This window comes from Hordeum vulgare, chromosome 5H (assembly GCF_904849725.1).
Source record: "Hordeum vulgare subsp. vulgare chromosome 5H, MorexV3_pseudomolecules_assembly, whole genome shotgun sequence".
NCBI classification, from domain to species: domain Eukaryota; kingdom Viridiplantae; phylum Streptophyta; class Magnoliopsida; order Poales; family Poaceae; genus Hordeum; species Hordeum vulgare.
The window spans coordinates 530,975,020-530,990,603 of NC_058522.1; the positions used below are offsets into that span (position 1 = coordinate 530,975,020).

A 15,584-nucleotide genomic window follows, 5' to 3' on the forward strand; every position below is an offset into this window, starting at 1 on the left:
CCGTGGCTCCACAACGACTTTCTTGACACTGGCTACCCACAGTCGACATTGACGACGGCGTTCTTCGCACGGCTACCTGAACCACGGCTACACCATCCTACGCTCTCGGCTATCTCAACATCGGCACAAAAGGCTACCTCCTTGCTTGTGCAACCTCGTCGATTTTCACTTCAACCACAACTTCCGCGATGCATCGACCTTTACGACTGTGGGGGGATGACCCTCGGCTTACCTTCGGATTCTTCTTCAGTTTTACCGTCTGCGTCGCTACTGTTGTGACTGCGGGGAGATGTTGAGTATATTGATTATTAGGAAATATGAGATAGATTAGGATTTGTCCTACCTCGTCTTGTATTCTAAGTTGCTCATTGTACTTGTATATATATATATACCCATGAGGCTGAAGCAATAAAAATAACTATTCCACCAATCCCTTTCTTCCCCTTCTAACAGCCGCATAACCCGGCGTCTACAGATGCGATGGAGGTCAACACGGACAACAAAATTGAAGGCATTCATTTACTTGATCGCTCGATCCTGTTGATCCAAGATGCGATCAAATCGATGCAGTGCCTCTAAAATTTATTAATTGGTGCATGACATCTTGCAACGGAAACATTTACGATGGAGTGGGCGCTGTCTGATGGACACAGTGGTCGAAAAGGAGCAGCTGGCCAATAAGTCGATACTAAGAACGTGTTTGACAATCCTCGGCTCCGCAACTCCGTTTTGAAGCCGAGGGGCATGCAACTCTAATTTAGAGAGCGGTTAGAACGCCGCTCAGAGCTCTCCCCTTCATGGACTATTACCGAACTGGGCCTAAACCTGCTGTACCAGGCCGTGTCGAATGAGACGATGCGGCTAGGAGCGGACCGCGCGATGTCGTTCTTGAACGTGTGGGCCATCAACCGCGACCGTCATGTTTTCCGGAGCGTGTCGCCCTTGAAGTCACTGGAGTTCCGGCCGAGAGGTTCCTCGGGCACGAACGACGGGGCGCACACGCTATTGTTGTTCGGATCTGCCCCGGCGCGTCGCACGCTGTGGTGTGCACGCAAACGGCGTTGGCGGCCACGGCGGTGCTTCAAGTGGTAGCCGCGAATGCACCCCGCTCGTCTGCGCCCCCGCGTCGCGGCTCCACCCGCTGCTGCTGCGCCAATGAAGTAAGCACTTGGCAGGCCTTCAGAGTTGCAACGCCGCTCTGCACTTTCAGCAATCATGGCAGCATCAAGCTGTGCTGCTCGCCGCCCGGTGACACCGCATCCCTTGCGTTTTATCCGTAATGTTGCTAATTTGAAATATGTGCATCTTTTTTGGTACATCCATATTAGCTACGATTGACCATGATCCAACCTAAGACCTAAGGTGTCTGATTACGGACAAGCCATCGAGCAGGAAACTGCTCGTCAACCGGCATTGCCGTGTGGGAGGTTTGCGACTGTTAGACTTACAGATATATTATTGTTGTAATCTCGATCTATCTCTATCTCCTCTCTTTAAACGAGTCCTATCTGTATTCCTTTCTTGTAAGCCAAGGCAAGGGTTTTGCTCAATATAAATAAACACCGCGGCTCCTCTCGAGGAGTAGGAACGCTTCCATCTGACATGGTATCAGAGCCAACCTCTTCCCATCTATCTAGCCACACCAGAAAACCATCGATCGACAAACACCGATCGCCACGTCCTCTTCTTCGGCCACCGTCGCCCTAAACCTTGGAGCGCCGCCCGCCGAGAAGTTGACCAAGGGGAATTTCCTCCTATGGAAAGCCCAGGTGATGCCACGCCTGCGAGGAGCGCAGGTCACCGGCCTCCTGGATGGATCCGATGCAGCGCCCGCAGAAACAATGGAGCAGCAGCAGACGGACAAGACAATGATCACGGTGCCTAATCCACTTTATGCACCGTGGCTGGCCAGAGACCAACAAGTTCTCAGCCATCTCCTCAATTCCTTATCAAAGGAAATCCTCGCCCAAGTTGTGAGTAAAGAAAATACCTTTGATTTGTGGACTGCCATCATCACCATGTTTGCTTCGCAGTCCCAATCTCGAATTACCAATTTGAGAATTGCCATCGCCACCACCAAGAAGGGCTCCATGTCGAGCACCTCCTACATCGCCAAGATGAAAAGCCTCGGTGATGAACTTGCTGCTGCAGGTCGGCCTGTCTCTGATCCAGAGATGGTGGACTATGTCCTTGCCGGTCTAGATCGTGACTACGACTCGGTTGTGGCGGCGATCGGCGCTGTCAAAACCTCCATCACCGTCGACGAGCTCTTCGCTCAAATCTTCGCCTTTGATCAAAGGGTGGAGATGCTCGACGATGGACCAGAAGCTGGCTACAACACCTCTGCAAATATGGCGTACAGGGGGCGTGGCCAGTCCCGTGGCAAAGGACGCGGGCGCGGCAGCCGAGGCCGTGGTCGAGGGAGACGCTCACCCTCGTCATCCTCTCCAAACGGCAACGGTAGGAGAGGCGGTCGGTCTCAACAACAACAGCAACGTCCACCGCACCGAGACTACCCCGAGTGCCAGATCTATCTCAAGCATCATCGCGGAGGTGCCCGTGAATGCTGGGATCGCTATGAGGAAGATGAATATGAGGATAAGGAGGCCAACATCGCCTCAGACTCCTACGGCATCGACACCAACTGGTATGCCGACTCCGGCACCACCAACCACATCACAGGCGAGCTGGACAAGCTCACGATCAGAGACAAGTATCGCGACAATGATCAAGTCCACACTGCAAACGGATATGGTATGAAAATCACTCATGTTGGAAGTTCAATTGTTAAAACCCCCATGAAAAATCTTCATCTTAACAGAGTCCTATATGTGCCCACAACATCAAAAAACCTTCTTTCTGTTCATAGGTTTACTCTTGATAATCGTGTTCTCATTGAGTTCTATCCTTATTTCTTTTTGGTAAAGGACTTGGACACGAGGAAAATACTTTTTAGGGGCAAATGCGTGGGAGGTCTCTACCCACTCATATCTTCGTCAACATCATCCAATAAACAAGCTCTCGCTGCTGTCAAGCCCTCTTCATCAAAGTGGCATAGTAGACTAGGTCATCCCTCCTTAGTTATTGTCAAAGTTGTTCTCAATAAGAACAATCTTCCTTATTCTCATGAGTCTAGTGTTGAGTCTATTTGTGATCCATGTCAGCAAGCTAAAAGTCATCAGCTACCATACCCTGTTTCTACTAGTATTTCCACTGCTCCTCTACAACTTGTGTTTTCAGATGTATGGGGGCCAGCCCCCACCTCTGTCGGCAGACACTCATATTATGTTAGCTTTATTGATGACTTTAGCAAATTCACATGGATCTACCTTCTCAAGAAACGTTCTGAAGTTTTTCATGTCTTTAAGAACTTTAAGAAACTTGTTGAGCGCAAGCTAAACACCAAAATCATTGCTATGCAAACAGATTGGGGAGGTGAATACAGAAAATTAAACCTTTTTTCCAAGAGCTTGGTATATCACATCATGTTGCATGTCCCCATGCACATCAACAAAATGGCTCGGCTGAGAGAAAGCATCGCCATGTTGTCGAGGTATGACTAGCTCTTCTTGCAAATTCATCCATGCCACTAAAATTCTGGGATGAAGCTTTTTTAACCGCCACCTACCTCATAAATCTTCTACCTAGCAAAGTCATCAACCTTGAGACACCCATCACTCGCCTTTTTGGCATCTCCTCTGACTATAAGTCCCTTCGTGTCTTTGGTTGTGCTTGTTGGCCCAATCTCAGGCCATACAACACACGCAAACTTGCGTTTCGTTCCAAAAAATGTGTCTTTCTTGGCTATAGTCCCATTCATAAAGGAGTCAAATTCCTAGATGTTTCTACTGGCTGAGTCTATATCTCACGAGATGTGGTCTTTGATGAGTCAGTTTTCCCCTTTGCAACTCTCCATCCCAACGCTGGAGCACTTCTCAAACAAGCCATCCTTCTTCTTCCACCACATCTCCAAAATTCCGATCATGGGGGCGACAATTGTACTAACCCAACTGATGATTGTATTACCAGAGAGTTGTCTCCATGTGTGCAGGACTCTACAGGAGAAATCAGGGCAGAAAATGGTGAAGCAAATGATCAAAAAATTTCAGATTTGCCACCTATATTGCATGTACCAGAAGAAGACGAAGGCGGCGCAGAACACGAGGAAGATCTGGCGGCGGCGGCAGCACCTGGAACTCCTGTGCGCGCGCGATCCCGTACGCCAGTCAGCGCCTCCATCACCCCGCACCAATCAGCAAGCTCCACGTCACGCGGGAGCACACCGCGTCCCACGCGCGGGCCGACCGTGCCAGTGGCGCGTCCCACGAGCGAGCCGACCGCGTCAGGTGCGACAACGACGGCAGATTTGGTGGGACCCGCGTCGGGATCTCTGTCCCCTGCGCGCATGCATGCGGCGGTTGGCAGCGGCGGATCTTCTGCGGCAACTTCTTCAGGGACAGCAGCCACACCGCAGGCAACACAAGTGTCCTCCGGATCTGCTGTGAACGGCGATCTGGACAGGGGCTCGGGATCTTCTGCGAACGAGACGGTTGCGTCATCTCCCGTGCCTCAACCAGCGCAAATACGGAGAAGTAAAACCCAGCCGGTTGCAACTTCTCGTGTCACGACTCGGTCACAAAGAGGTATAAAAAATCCAAAGGTTCGAACTGATGGCACTATTCCATATGGCATGCTATGTGTAGCAGGGGAACCATCAAATTTGGATGATGCACTCAGAGATCCAAAATGGAAACATGCGATGGATGAAGAGCACTCAACGCTCATGAGAAACAAGACTTGGCATCTTGTGCCAGAAAAGAGAGGTAAAAATGTCATTGATTGCAAATGGGTTTACAGAATAAAAAGGAAAGCAGATGGCTCCATTGACAGGTATAAAGCTCGTCTAGTTGCAAAAGGTTTTAAACAGCGATATGGTTTGGACTATGAGGATACCTTTAGTCCTATGGTTAAAGCTGCAACTATCAGACTTGTGTTAGCTATATGTGTATCCAGGGGATGGAGCTTGAGACAGCTAGATGTTTAGAATGCGTTTTTACATGGTGTTCTGGAAGAGGAGGTTTACATAAGACAACCACCTGGGTATGTTGACAAAAATGTACCTCATTATGTGTGCAGGCTTGACAAAGCACTTTATGGTCTAAAACAAGCACCAAGGGCATGGTACTCAAGGTTAAGTTCACAGTTGAAACGTTTAGGTTTTGTTGCATCCAAAGCTGATACTTCTCTGTTTATTTACAACAAGGCAAACACAACTATATTTGTGCTAGTATATGTTGATGATATCATAGTTGCAAGCTCCTCACAAAGTGCCACCAATGCTCTCCTACATGATTTAAGTTCAGAGTTTGCTTGAAAGGATCTTGGTGATCTACATTTCTTCTTAGGCATTGAAGTTAAGAAAATTCAAGATGGCATAGTGCTAAATCAAGAGAAGTATGTCACTGAACTTCTAGTTCGAACGGGAATGAAGGACTGTAAGCCTTCATCCACACCTTTATCATCTTCAGAGGAACTATCAACTTTTGAAGGTGAGCCACTGAAAGAAGAAGAGATCACAAAATATAGAAGTGCAGTAGGGGCGCTGCAGTACTTGACACTGACAAGACCTGACATTTCTTTTGCTGTTAATAAAGTTTGCCAGTATCTTCATGCACCTACCAGCATACATTGGACTGCAGTCAAAAGAATTGTAAGATACATAAAACATTCTGTGAGCTTGGGTCTTCAGGTAAAACACTCTAAATCCACTCTCGTTAGTGCCTTCTCTGACGCTGACTGGGCAGGATGCAGTGATGATAGAAGGTCAACAGGAGGTTTTGCAGTATTCTTTGATTCTAATCTTATATCTTGGAGTGCCAGAAAACAAGCCACAGTGTCCAGATCAAGTACTGAGGCCGAATATAAGTCATTAGCAAATGCAACTGCTGAGATTATTTGGCTTGAATCATTGTTAAAAGAACTAAGAGTTAAACAACATCGTGTGTCATGTTTATGGTGTGACAATCTAGGAGCAATATATCTCTCTACAAATCCAGTGTTCCATGGCAGAACAAAGCACATAGAGATTGATTTTCATTTTGTCAGAGAAAGGGTTGCAGAGAAGAAGTTGGATATACGGTTCATTCCCTCCAGAGATCAAGTCGCGGATGGGTTTACTAAAGCCTTGCCAGTTAAACCATTTGAAGAATTCAAGAGGAATCTTAATATAGAATAGTTGAGATTAAGGGAGGGTGTTAAACTTAGAGATATATTATTGTTGTAATCTCGATCTATCTCTATCTCCTCTCTTTAAACTAGTCATATCTGTATTCCTTTCTTGTAAGCCAAGGCAAGGGTTTTGCCCAATATAAATAAACACCGCGGCTCCTCTCGAGGAGTAGGAACGCTTCCATCTGACAGCGACGACGCCTTCTACTCGTAACTTTCAGGCCATGTACTTAGTTGCCCCTTCTATGTTACACACGTTGTGAGTGTTAATTCAAGATCTATGTTAGTACATAACTCCTGTTGATACACGTTCTGACGACTACATGTAACAAAAATAGTATAGTCTACGTTTGGTACATGCAACAGTGTTTGCAACCTATAAACGCCTTAAGTAAGTGATAATTGATAAACGAATTTATGTGTTGTAGATCCATCCATCTATGGTAACTATGCAAGTATGCATCGCTATCATATGTTTTTCGAAACCCCACAAAAAAATCATTTGATTTCGTAATTTCCAAACATTTATTTCACGATGGTCCTTTTTTTCTCAGATATACCTATTTTCATATATATTTTACTCCTAAAAACACAAAGAAAATTCAAAAAGGTTAAGTTTCATATTTAAAATTATTAGCAATGGCCTCTCTTTTACGTTGTTAAACATGTTATGACATGAATATCGGGCATCTGCCTCAAAACACACATTACCATTAACCATGAATGAGCCTCTCTCTTTTAGTAGGAATGATGCGGAATACTTATTCTCCCGTTGCAACACACGGATATTTTTCCATTAAGCTACCTATGTACAATAGGTAGCTATCTTGTGGTATAGTGGTAGTATAAAACCAGCAATTTGTACAATTTAGTGTTGCAACACACGGATATTTTTCCATTAAGCTACCTATGTACAATAGGTAGCTATCTTGTGGTATAGTGGTAGTATAAAACCAGCAATTTGTACAATTTAGTTTGTAAATATTCAGAATGAAAACAAAATACCAGGGAACGAACGTTCTGGATTTGAGCTTACATCGATCTGGGCACATGGGAGCTTCACTTAGAATCTGAGATATTATAATCAATTTTTTCTTCTATTTTGCAAATAAGAGGTGAAAAGAACAGAGGATGGATGCGGGACCCACCTGTGAAATTTCTTATTGTTTGGCCTGTAGGCTCTAGCTTATCTAGCACTATCATGTTACCAATTTACTATAATGGTGAACAATGGTAAAATGAACTTTAGCCTGTGAGCATCTTATTCAGTCATGCATGATGATTGCTGAAACTGATATGTCAAGTTCACAAGCCCAGGCTACAATGGCCTACCATTACTTGTCAGTCGCAAGGGCTTCAAGATAAGCAGATCTACAACACATGCAAACAGAGTTGTGACCACGGTCGAATAATCACGAACACACGGTAGAGGTACCCTGATTGGTTAACTGGGTATCTTGAGCTTCTGGGTCTTCTGCATCACGACGGGCAGCTTGCGGGCAACGAGATTTGGGTCTGCGTATGCCGCAGAATCGGAAGGATACCCTTCCTACATTATGTGGAAAATGGATTAGAAATATAAATTAAATACGCTCCAACATTTTACAGTTAACTTGTTCAAAGGAAAGTACTTGGTTGAGAGAGAGAGAACATACCGCAGCCATGGCAGCAAATGTTGCTTCCCTCCAGCAGAGTTCACGCAGCACCACCGGCTTCGCTTCCTCCTTACTTCCAAAAGAACAATATAAACGGGTATCCCTCAATCTCATCAGTGCACCATCAACCCTTAGCTGCAGATATATGCATGACAATAGAAAGTTGTTGTTAGGCTCCTGTGACCTATGTAGAAACGAATCTTACAAGTGCTACTAATGTTCAAGTATTTGCACATGAGACGATGTAATTGCCAGCTAACTGCCTGCTGGCGTTGTACCCAAAACCACACCTGCTTGGTGGCTGTCATGCTAACTTCCAGGATTGTAATCCCCTTCAAAAGGGCATTCATTTTAGTTTTCAGAGAGTCGACCTTAGACCCAGTTTGTTGAGAAGAGTGAACACACTTAAGAATTGTAACTATTATAAAACTAGGCTCTTGCCATTCTTTGTGGGAAAACTGGAAAGGTAGAAATTATATACTAAAAGTAAAGGAACTATTTAGTGATTTCCTTCTTGTGGACATCACATTGCCCATATAGATTGTCTTCATACTAGAGAGGCACCAGGTGTAAAATGCAAGGCAGTATATCATACCCAAAAGCGCAAGAGCAGAAACCAACCAGTTGGCATCACCCTCTGCAGACATGCAATCAAAGAATATCAAGTATCTTGAATTAACCATAAAAAGAAGTACGTAGGACTAAAGTTGATATTACCATACAAAACAGTCCAGTTAAAAAGAAGGATAGCCAGGGAGCACTTACCACTCGCGCTGTAAGGAATGAAATACCACTATCAGCTAGCTCATCTTCATACAAGATAACCTAAATATGTCATGTCAGGGTAAACCAATGTATAGAGCAATCATGAACAATTCAATCTGTTTCCGTACCTCATCGTAGAAAAGAATTGGTTCTTTTGCAGAAAGGGCAACAAGGTCGATCCGGTCATCAGTGTCCTCCCAACACAAACTGCTAGATTCATCTAAACTTGTTTGTATCTGGAAAATAAAGTTAAATAAATGCTGGTCAGAATGTGGTGTCTACCAGTATGTAATGTAAATCAGCGTAAGGAGCCAAATGAAGCCAAAACAGGTGGAATTAGAGTAGAGGTAAGGTCCATACAGCGTCTTGGTTCAGAACCACAGCATCACTCCCACAGTATGGTGTCGTGAATGTATAGTCATAATCAAGTATCACTTGATCAGCAGGATTACTGCAAGAAAACATAAACTGAATGAACCTGCTCTTGGTACCTTTGCCTAATAAACCCACAACACGCTAAATTTCCAGTTAATTATTCTACAACAGTTCCTCCTACAGAAATCACCATTTTGACATAGACAAGAGTGAACATATACTCGGCGATCGAAATAAAAGAATGCATGACTGAACTTCCCACAGTAAACCATAAATTAAGCCATCCAAAATTTATTTCTTTACTGTGTTGGTACTTGTGGCCAAAGCTTGACCCTTTAAGAGAAATAGCAAGCTCCCATATAATGGTGACCCCAAACAAATCCAATACTTTTCACTAGAAATGCTTCCTAGCATGCGTAAGTAACAGAGTACAGGTATACAAGAACCTTCTGAATTTCCATTTTGCTGCAGCAGGAACTTGAACAGGTGGCAATGCCTCTTGTTTCCATGCCTTGAGAGCATCAAGCGCATTGAAATGTAATTTGACGCCAGTTTGAGCGTGCTGAATAGACACAAAACTCTCTCCAAACACCATCTCAGGTAAATGTGTCGTCTGAAGTTTATCTTCATATCTGAAGAAGAACATTGCATATAGGTTTGAATTAATTCATATACAAACATTTATATGGTTACAGAACAGGGATGTACTAACAGTGGACAGATCCAACGTTAGTTAAGAATGCAAAATGCACTCCTTAGAGCAAATAAACCAAAACCAGTAAGAAATGTTGCACATATTGCCTGACTGCACACAGCAATAGAATGACGGGTATGCTAGCACTGTTTGTTAATAATTGATTACTGGCCCATTGCTGGGGATAACAGAGGAACGACGATTCAGATTTCATGTTTAAGTTTGCAGGTGATGACCAACAGAGTAAAACATAACTGATTCAACTTCCATGGCTGAAGAACATAAGCATAACAAACTTAAGTAGTTTTAAGTTTAAATTCCATGAGTGACCAGCAACAAAGCAAATCATACCAAATTCCTTTCCATATACACCCAAAAAAAGGGTACGGACTCAAGACAAATAAGGAAACTACAAGCAAACTGAATAATCATCAAGTAGCAGGTAACGTTCAAGATCTAGAAAATCAGGAATCTGGGTTCCCGAATCTCCACCCCGCTAATCAAATGAAAAAGGGAGGGCAGAAAGGTTAGGGTTTAAGGTTGGGGCGGCTCGCACAGGCTCACAGATGCGGAGTTGAGGATGGGCCCGTTGTGGGACTGGATGACCCACCCCTTCACCCGCACGCCGCTCGGAATCGCCTCCGCGCCGGCCGCTTTCAGCTCGCCCGCCGTCGGGCCGTCCCACGCTACCGCCGCCGCAGCCATCTTCCGCTGCGTCCCGGTGTCTTGCTCTGGTTCGGTCGCGGGTCAATGCAGATCCACTCTGTGCTCTTAGAACAGAGCACATTGCCGTTAGCATCGCGGCCGTTTGATTAAACATTGATGGCTGTGATTCACTACTATTTCTGTCAGAAGAACGTTCAGCGACGTAGGTAAAATAACATGTTCATGCAATTAAATGTACTCTCTCCCTTCCTAAATACTCCCTCCGTTCGAAATTCTTATCTTAAATTTATTTAAATATGAATGTATCTACTACAATTTTAACCAAATAATCCCTCCGTCCCGAATCATCTACTCCCTCCGTTTCAGTTTATAAGTCTGCCACGTGTATGTAGGTCGTTAATTTGATCAACTTAATAAGAGACATATATTATAAAAATATATATTATTAGAAACTTTAGATGTTCTATTTTCTAATTATATAATTTTTATGTTAAACAATATATTTTATATAAGTCAAATTAACGATCTAGGTACACGTGCATGCCTTATAAACTGTGATGAAGGAAGTACGTACAAGTGGAAACTCACTGACATAAATACGAAAAGAAATAAGACAAAGAACACAAACCATGAATTCATTATGCTCCCATGACAAAGTCTTTAAGAAGGTGTGCGCTTATGTTGATATTGCTAGTCCATTTTATGAAAGTTAGATCTCATTATGGATGTCAAAGTCCGGCCAGTTAAGGATCAGTTCTTTTGCTGGCTTCTAGAATAAGCTGGAATAAGCTACCCCTACCCAGCTTATTTTAGAAGCTCGATCAAATTTATTTTTTTAGAAGTCTATTAATTAACACTTGACTAGTAGGCTTTTTTAAAAATATTTTTGATTGGGCTTCTAGAATAAGCTGGGTATGGGCAGGGACGGAGCCGGCATTCATGCATAGATGGGGTAAGTTTGTTCATGAAGGGGGCAAAGTTCATATGAAATGAAAAATTTTGGCTACAACAAGCATAATCATAGTAGAAGAATCAATTTGTTAGGGGGTCTAGGCCCCCCCCCCCCCTGAATTCGTCCTTGGGTATAGGGCACCTTATTCTAGAAGCTCAAAAAAGCCACACAAAAAAAATGTCCCTAAGTCCAAAACATCAGTACAAAGATAATACCTTCGACAAGAAGGCATCTGTATGTAGTGTCATTGTCCGCTTCTAGCAATGAAGGGCATATCATAGTTTTTCATAGTTTTTCATTCAAGATGTTCACTTTAGAAACACTGATTAACTGATTATAATGTAGACACATACGCTCACACCACCATACTAATACAACGCGTATTGAAGACCGAGTTGGAGTTATGGAGCTTCAAAATTATTGACCGAGGTACGATCTTTGATGGGCTTGGTCTAGCATCGTCGTTTTAATCATCCAACCATTGGTCGGTTCTCTTTCATCACTGACGTAACGTGAGTTGATGTTTTAGTCGCCGTCTTGGAGAGAGATCTTCCAAGAACTCAACTACCATTACTACGCATGGAACTGTCATGATGTCTCTCAGACATAATTGACATTCAATTTATTTATTTTGGGTATGTTCCGTAGGATACTAAACGGCAATCTAAATATGGATTCTTTTTCAACTAGTTTTTTTTTCATTACCACTTTGATCATATGTTAGAAATACTGTTCAAACTAGAATATGAGTACTTTAGCCAAAAGGATTTGTAGTATGTCGTCGAATCAGATGACATGTGTGTTTACTGTATTTGTTGGTGGTCTTATTTTCCTATCTAACATATGCTAAGTTAATTTTGTGTGGAATGGTGTTGATGTTTAAATCGTTTTGTGCAAATGGTTTGATTCAAACGGTCACATCTTTATTTGGTCTATTACTAATACTGGCTTGTTATTGCATCTGCATCATTACGCTGCACACGACCATTTGTATGAAGAGCATATTATTGTATCGAGTAATCTATTACAACTCAAAGTTAGATATGAAGACCACAATTGGTCGATAACACAATTACATGACTGCACATGTAACCAATTATTGACTTGACAGCAAAACAGGTTGAAGAAATCATGTGCTACCATCTTCAATCGGAACCACCCAAATGCCATATGCTTCTAAACTTCCACAATTTAAAGTAATGACCATATATAGATTGATGTTGTAGCCCTAAAGAAAACTTGCAGAAAATTGGAAGAACTATTCTATTAAAACATGAATGTTCCGGCAATTTCAAATTGCCAAAGTAAGGCACAAACTCCGACACGAATATGTCCCTTAAACTTGTGGTGAATGCCCGCTAACCTATTTCCAAATAAATTGGTGTACTGGGCAACAGGATAAGATTATAAGCTATGTGAACTCCTCGCCAAATGAATGAGGCAAATGGACAGGAAAGAAACGGATATTGAACTGTTTCCTTTCGGCCAGAAAAATAATATATGTTTTGTTAGATTGTCTTTAGTAAGAATTAGCCCATGATACATAAACGTCATGAAAAATATTAATTTTCGTCAAGACTGGAAATCATATTTGCAAACCTTTATCTAGTTTAATCTTGGAAAAAGAGACATGAAAGGGTATTTTTGATCACCATTTAAAATTGTTTATATATCACTACTTTAGTATCCTTATTGGAGATGAAAATGAAAATATGCAATGAACCGCAAATTTGCTTATAGTAACCGTGGTGTCACGTGGTTACATGGAAATAGAAAGAGGTGGCCTCCGAATACAGAAGAGTTATTCTACTATCAATGCATCAAGATGCAAATCATTTTGCATTTTATGAAAAATAAAATAAACTTGTATATTTTAGGTCCCTCAAATTTACATGAAGTAGACTTTTGACTCCTCATGTTCTTTTTGTTGACATTTCCTCCTCCCTCGTGTTTTAAAACTGGACATAGTTCACGCAAAACCAAAAAGGATTCATACTAAACCTTCTATGGTTAGCTAGAAACAGCCCCACCTCTCTCTCGATCCCGTCGTAGTGCCGGCGGCCGGGGCGACGCGCACTCCTTCCCCCTCCTCCCTCCTCTGCCCCCCCCCCCCAACGCGGGTGGCCCTGACCCGGGTGGTGTCGGCGATGGCGGGATGTCACACCCAAGATGCGACCCTATCCTCAATTTGGCACGAAGGCCTTGTCAGGGATAGAAGCACATCTCGTCGTGTCGCAAGAATGGATATCGTTATAAGTACATGTACTGAAAAGAAGAGATATATATATATAGAATTGGCTTACATTCGCCACAAGCTACATCAGAGTCACAACAGTACAGTACATAATCATCAAGAGTAAGAGCAGAGTCCGATTACGGACGAAAACAAACGAGAAAAAATAAGAACGACGTCCATCCTTGCTATCCCAGGTTGCCGGCCTGGAACCTATCCTAGATCGATGAAGAAGAAGAAGAAGAAGTAACTCCAAATGAACAATCAACGCGCTCGCGTCAAGTAACCTTTACATGTACCTGCAACTGGTGTTGTAGTAATATGTGAGCCACAGGGGACTCAGCAATCTCATTTCCAAAGGTATCAAGACTAGCAAAGCTTAATGGGTGAGGTATGGTTAAGTGGTGAGGTTGCAGCAGCGACTAAGCATATATTTGGTGGCTAAACTTACGAGTACAAGAAATAAGAGGGGGAAGATCTACGTATAGCGGACGTGAACTACAAATGATCAAATGAATGATCCTGAACACCTACCTACGTCAGACATAACCCCACTGTGTCCTCGATCGGAGAAGGAACTCACGAAATAGACAGTCACGATTACGCACACGGTTGGCATATTTTAGTTAAGTTACTTCAAGTTATCTAGAACCAGTGTTAAACAAAGTTTCCACGTTGCCACATAACCGCGGGCACGGCTTTCCGAAAGATTTAACCCTGCAGGGGTGCTCCAACTAGTCCATCACAAATTACCACAAGCCGCATAGAAATCCTCAATCACGAAGCTCGCGATCTCGTCGGATTCCCTAGTGGAAAACCTCAACTCTCATATTACCCAAAGCATCAGCGGAATCCCGATGCACAAGATATCTCGTCAAAGGTAAAACTAATCCAGCAAGGCCGCCCGACGTGTCGATGAACCCGATAGGAGCCGCGTATCTCGTTCCTAGGACACGACGGATGGAAAAGCCTACAGGTACCAAACCTCGAGTTGCCCCGTGGTGGCCCCGCAGTCTGTCCTTTTGGGACCAACACCATCAGCACTGCCCCCCTGTTTATGTAAAATTACTCCTCGGGTAGCGCTAACTCCCTATGCATTTCAATATTATCAAATTATTATGTTGGGCAAATGTAGAACAATGTTGGGACTTGCCAGACCAGCTTTAATCTAAAACGAATTATCAAGGGGGTCCCCATAACAACCCCGATCGTGTTAGGAGCGCTCAATTATTGAACATAACACCGGTAGCCGAAACTAAGGGGGCAAAGGTGGAACGAAACACCAGGCTAGAAAGGCCGAGCCTTCCACCTTTTACCAAGTATATAGGTGCATTAAATTAAATAGCATTAATATGGTGATATGACAAGGAACCCATGCTATCACATGGAAGCAACTGCACCTGCAACTAGCAACGCTAACAACAAGGTTAAGCAAGCGGTAACATAGCCAATCAGTGGTTTGCTAGGTTGAACAGGTTGAAGGTTTTCATGGCATTGTTGAGAGGCTGATATTTTACATGTGGTAGGCAACGAGACATAAACGATAGAAGCGATAAAACTAGCATGGCAATGATAGTAATGGTATCTGGGGAAATGATCATCTTGCCTGATATCCCGCTTGGAAGAAGAGTGACTCCGTGAAGCAGACGAACCGACGTAGTCGAACGGTCCTCACATCCGACACGCTTGCGGAACTCTATTGAGACGGAGGAAACCGGAAACAAGCATCAACACACGATATACACCACACGATGCAAGACACACATGATGCATGAACGGTCTAATGCAAGGCATGACAATCACAACAATCAAACACTACACATTAAGTGAAGTTCAATATGCAACGAGTTGCATATTGACGAAACTCCACGTTTATTTATTTAGTTCTTTCCCGATTAGATACACGACAATATTAAATGTGGTTAAACATGGCAAGAGGTGAAGCGTAATTAAACTACCTATCTAGACATTTTAAATGAGGTCAGAAATGACATATAGCACCTCCGAGACGACCTC

The 15,584-nt window shown here is 43.3% G+C and overlaps 1 protein-coding gene across 1 annotated transcript; it reads right to left on the bottom strand.

The window, feature by feature from the left end:
* Positions 1-7,462: 7,462 nt before the first annotated feature.
* Positions 7,463-10,464, bottom strand: LOC123452345 (TIP41-like protein). Its single transcript, XM_045128984.1, has 8 exons — positions 10,274-10,464; positions 9,470-9,655; positions 9,009-9,099; positions 8,777-8,884; positions 8,649-8,708; positions 8,479-8,520; positions 7,884-8,018; positions 7,463-7,777 (listed from the first exon to the last, which is right to left on the bottom strand). The coding sequence occupies exons 1-8, from the start codon at positions 10,420-10,422 to the stop codon at positions 7,673-7,675; spliced, it is 876 nt and encodes a 291-aa protein (XP_044984919.1). The 5' UTR covers positions 10,423-10,464; the 3' UTR covers positions 7,463-7,672.
* Positions 10,465-15,584: the final 5,120 nt, after the last annotated feature.

Bases quoted from the DNA above. Each gene is read 5' to 3' on its own strand.
- LOC123452345 (XM_045128984.1), bottom strand. From the start codon at position 10,422: ATGGCTGCGGCGGCGGTAGCGTGGGACGGCCCGACGGCGGGCGAGCTG. The intron at 8,019-8,478 runs GTATGATATACT...ATATATCTGCAG, and splicing joins TTCTGCTCTTGCGCTTTTGG to CTAAGGGTTGATGGTGCACT. The intron at 7,778-7,883 runs GTATGTTCTCTC...CACATAATGTAG, and splicing joins CATTTGCTGCCATGGCTGCG to GAAGGGTATCCTTCCGATTC.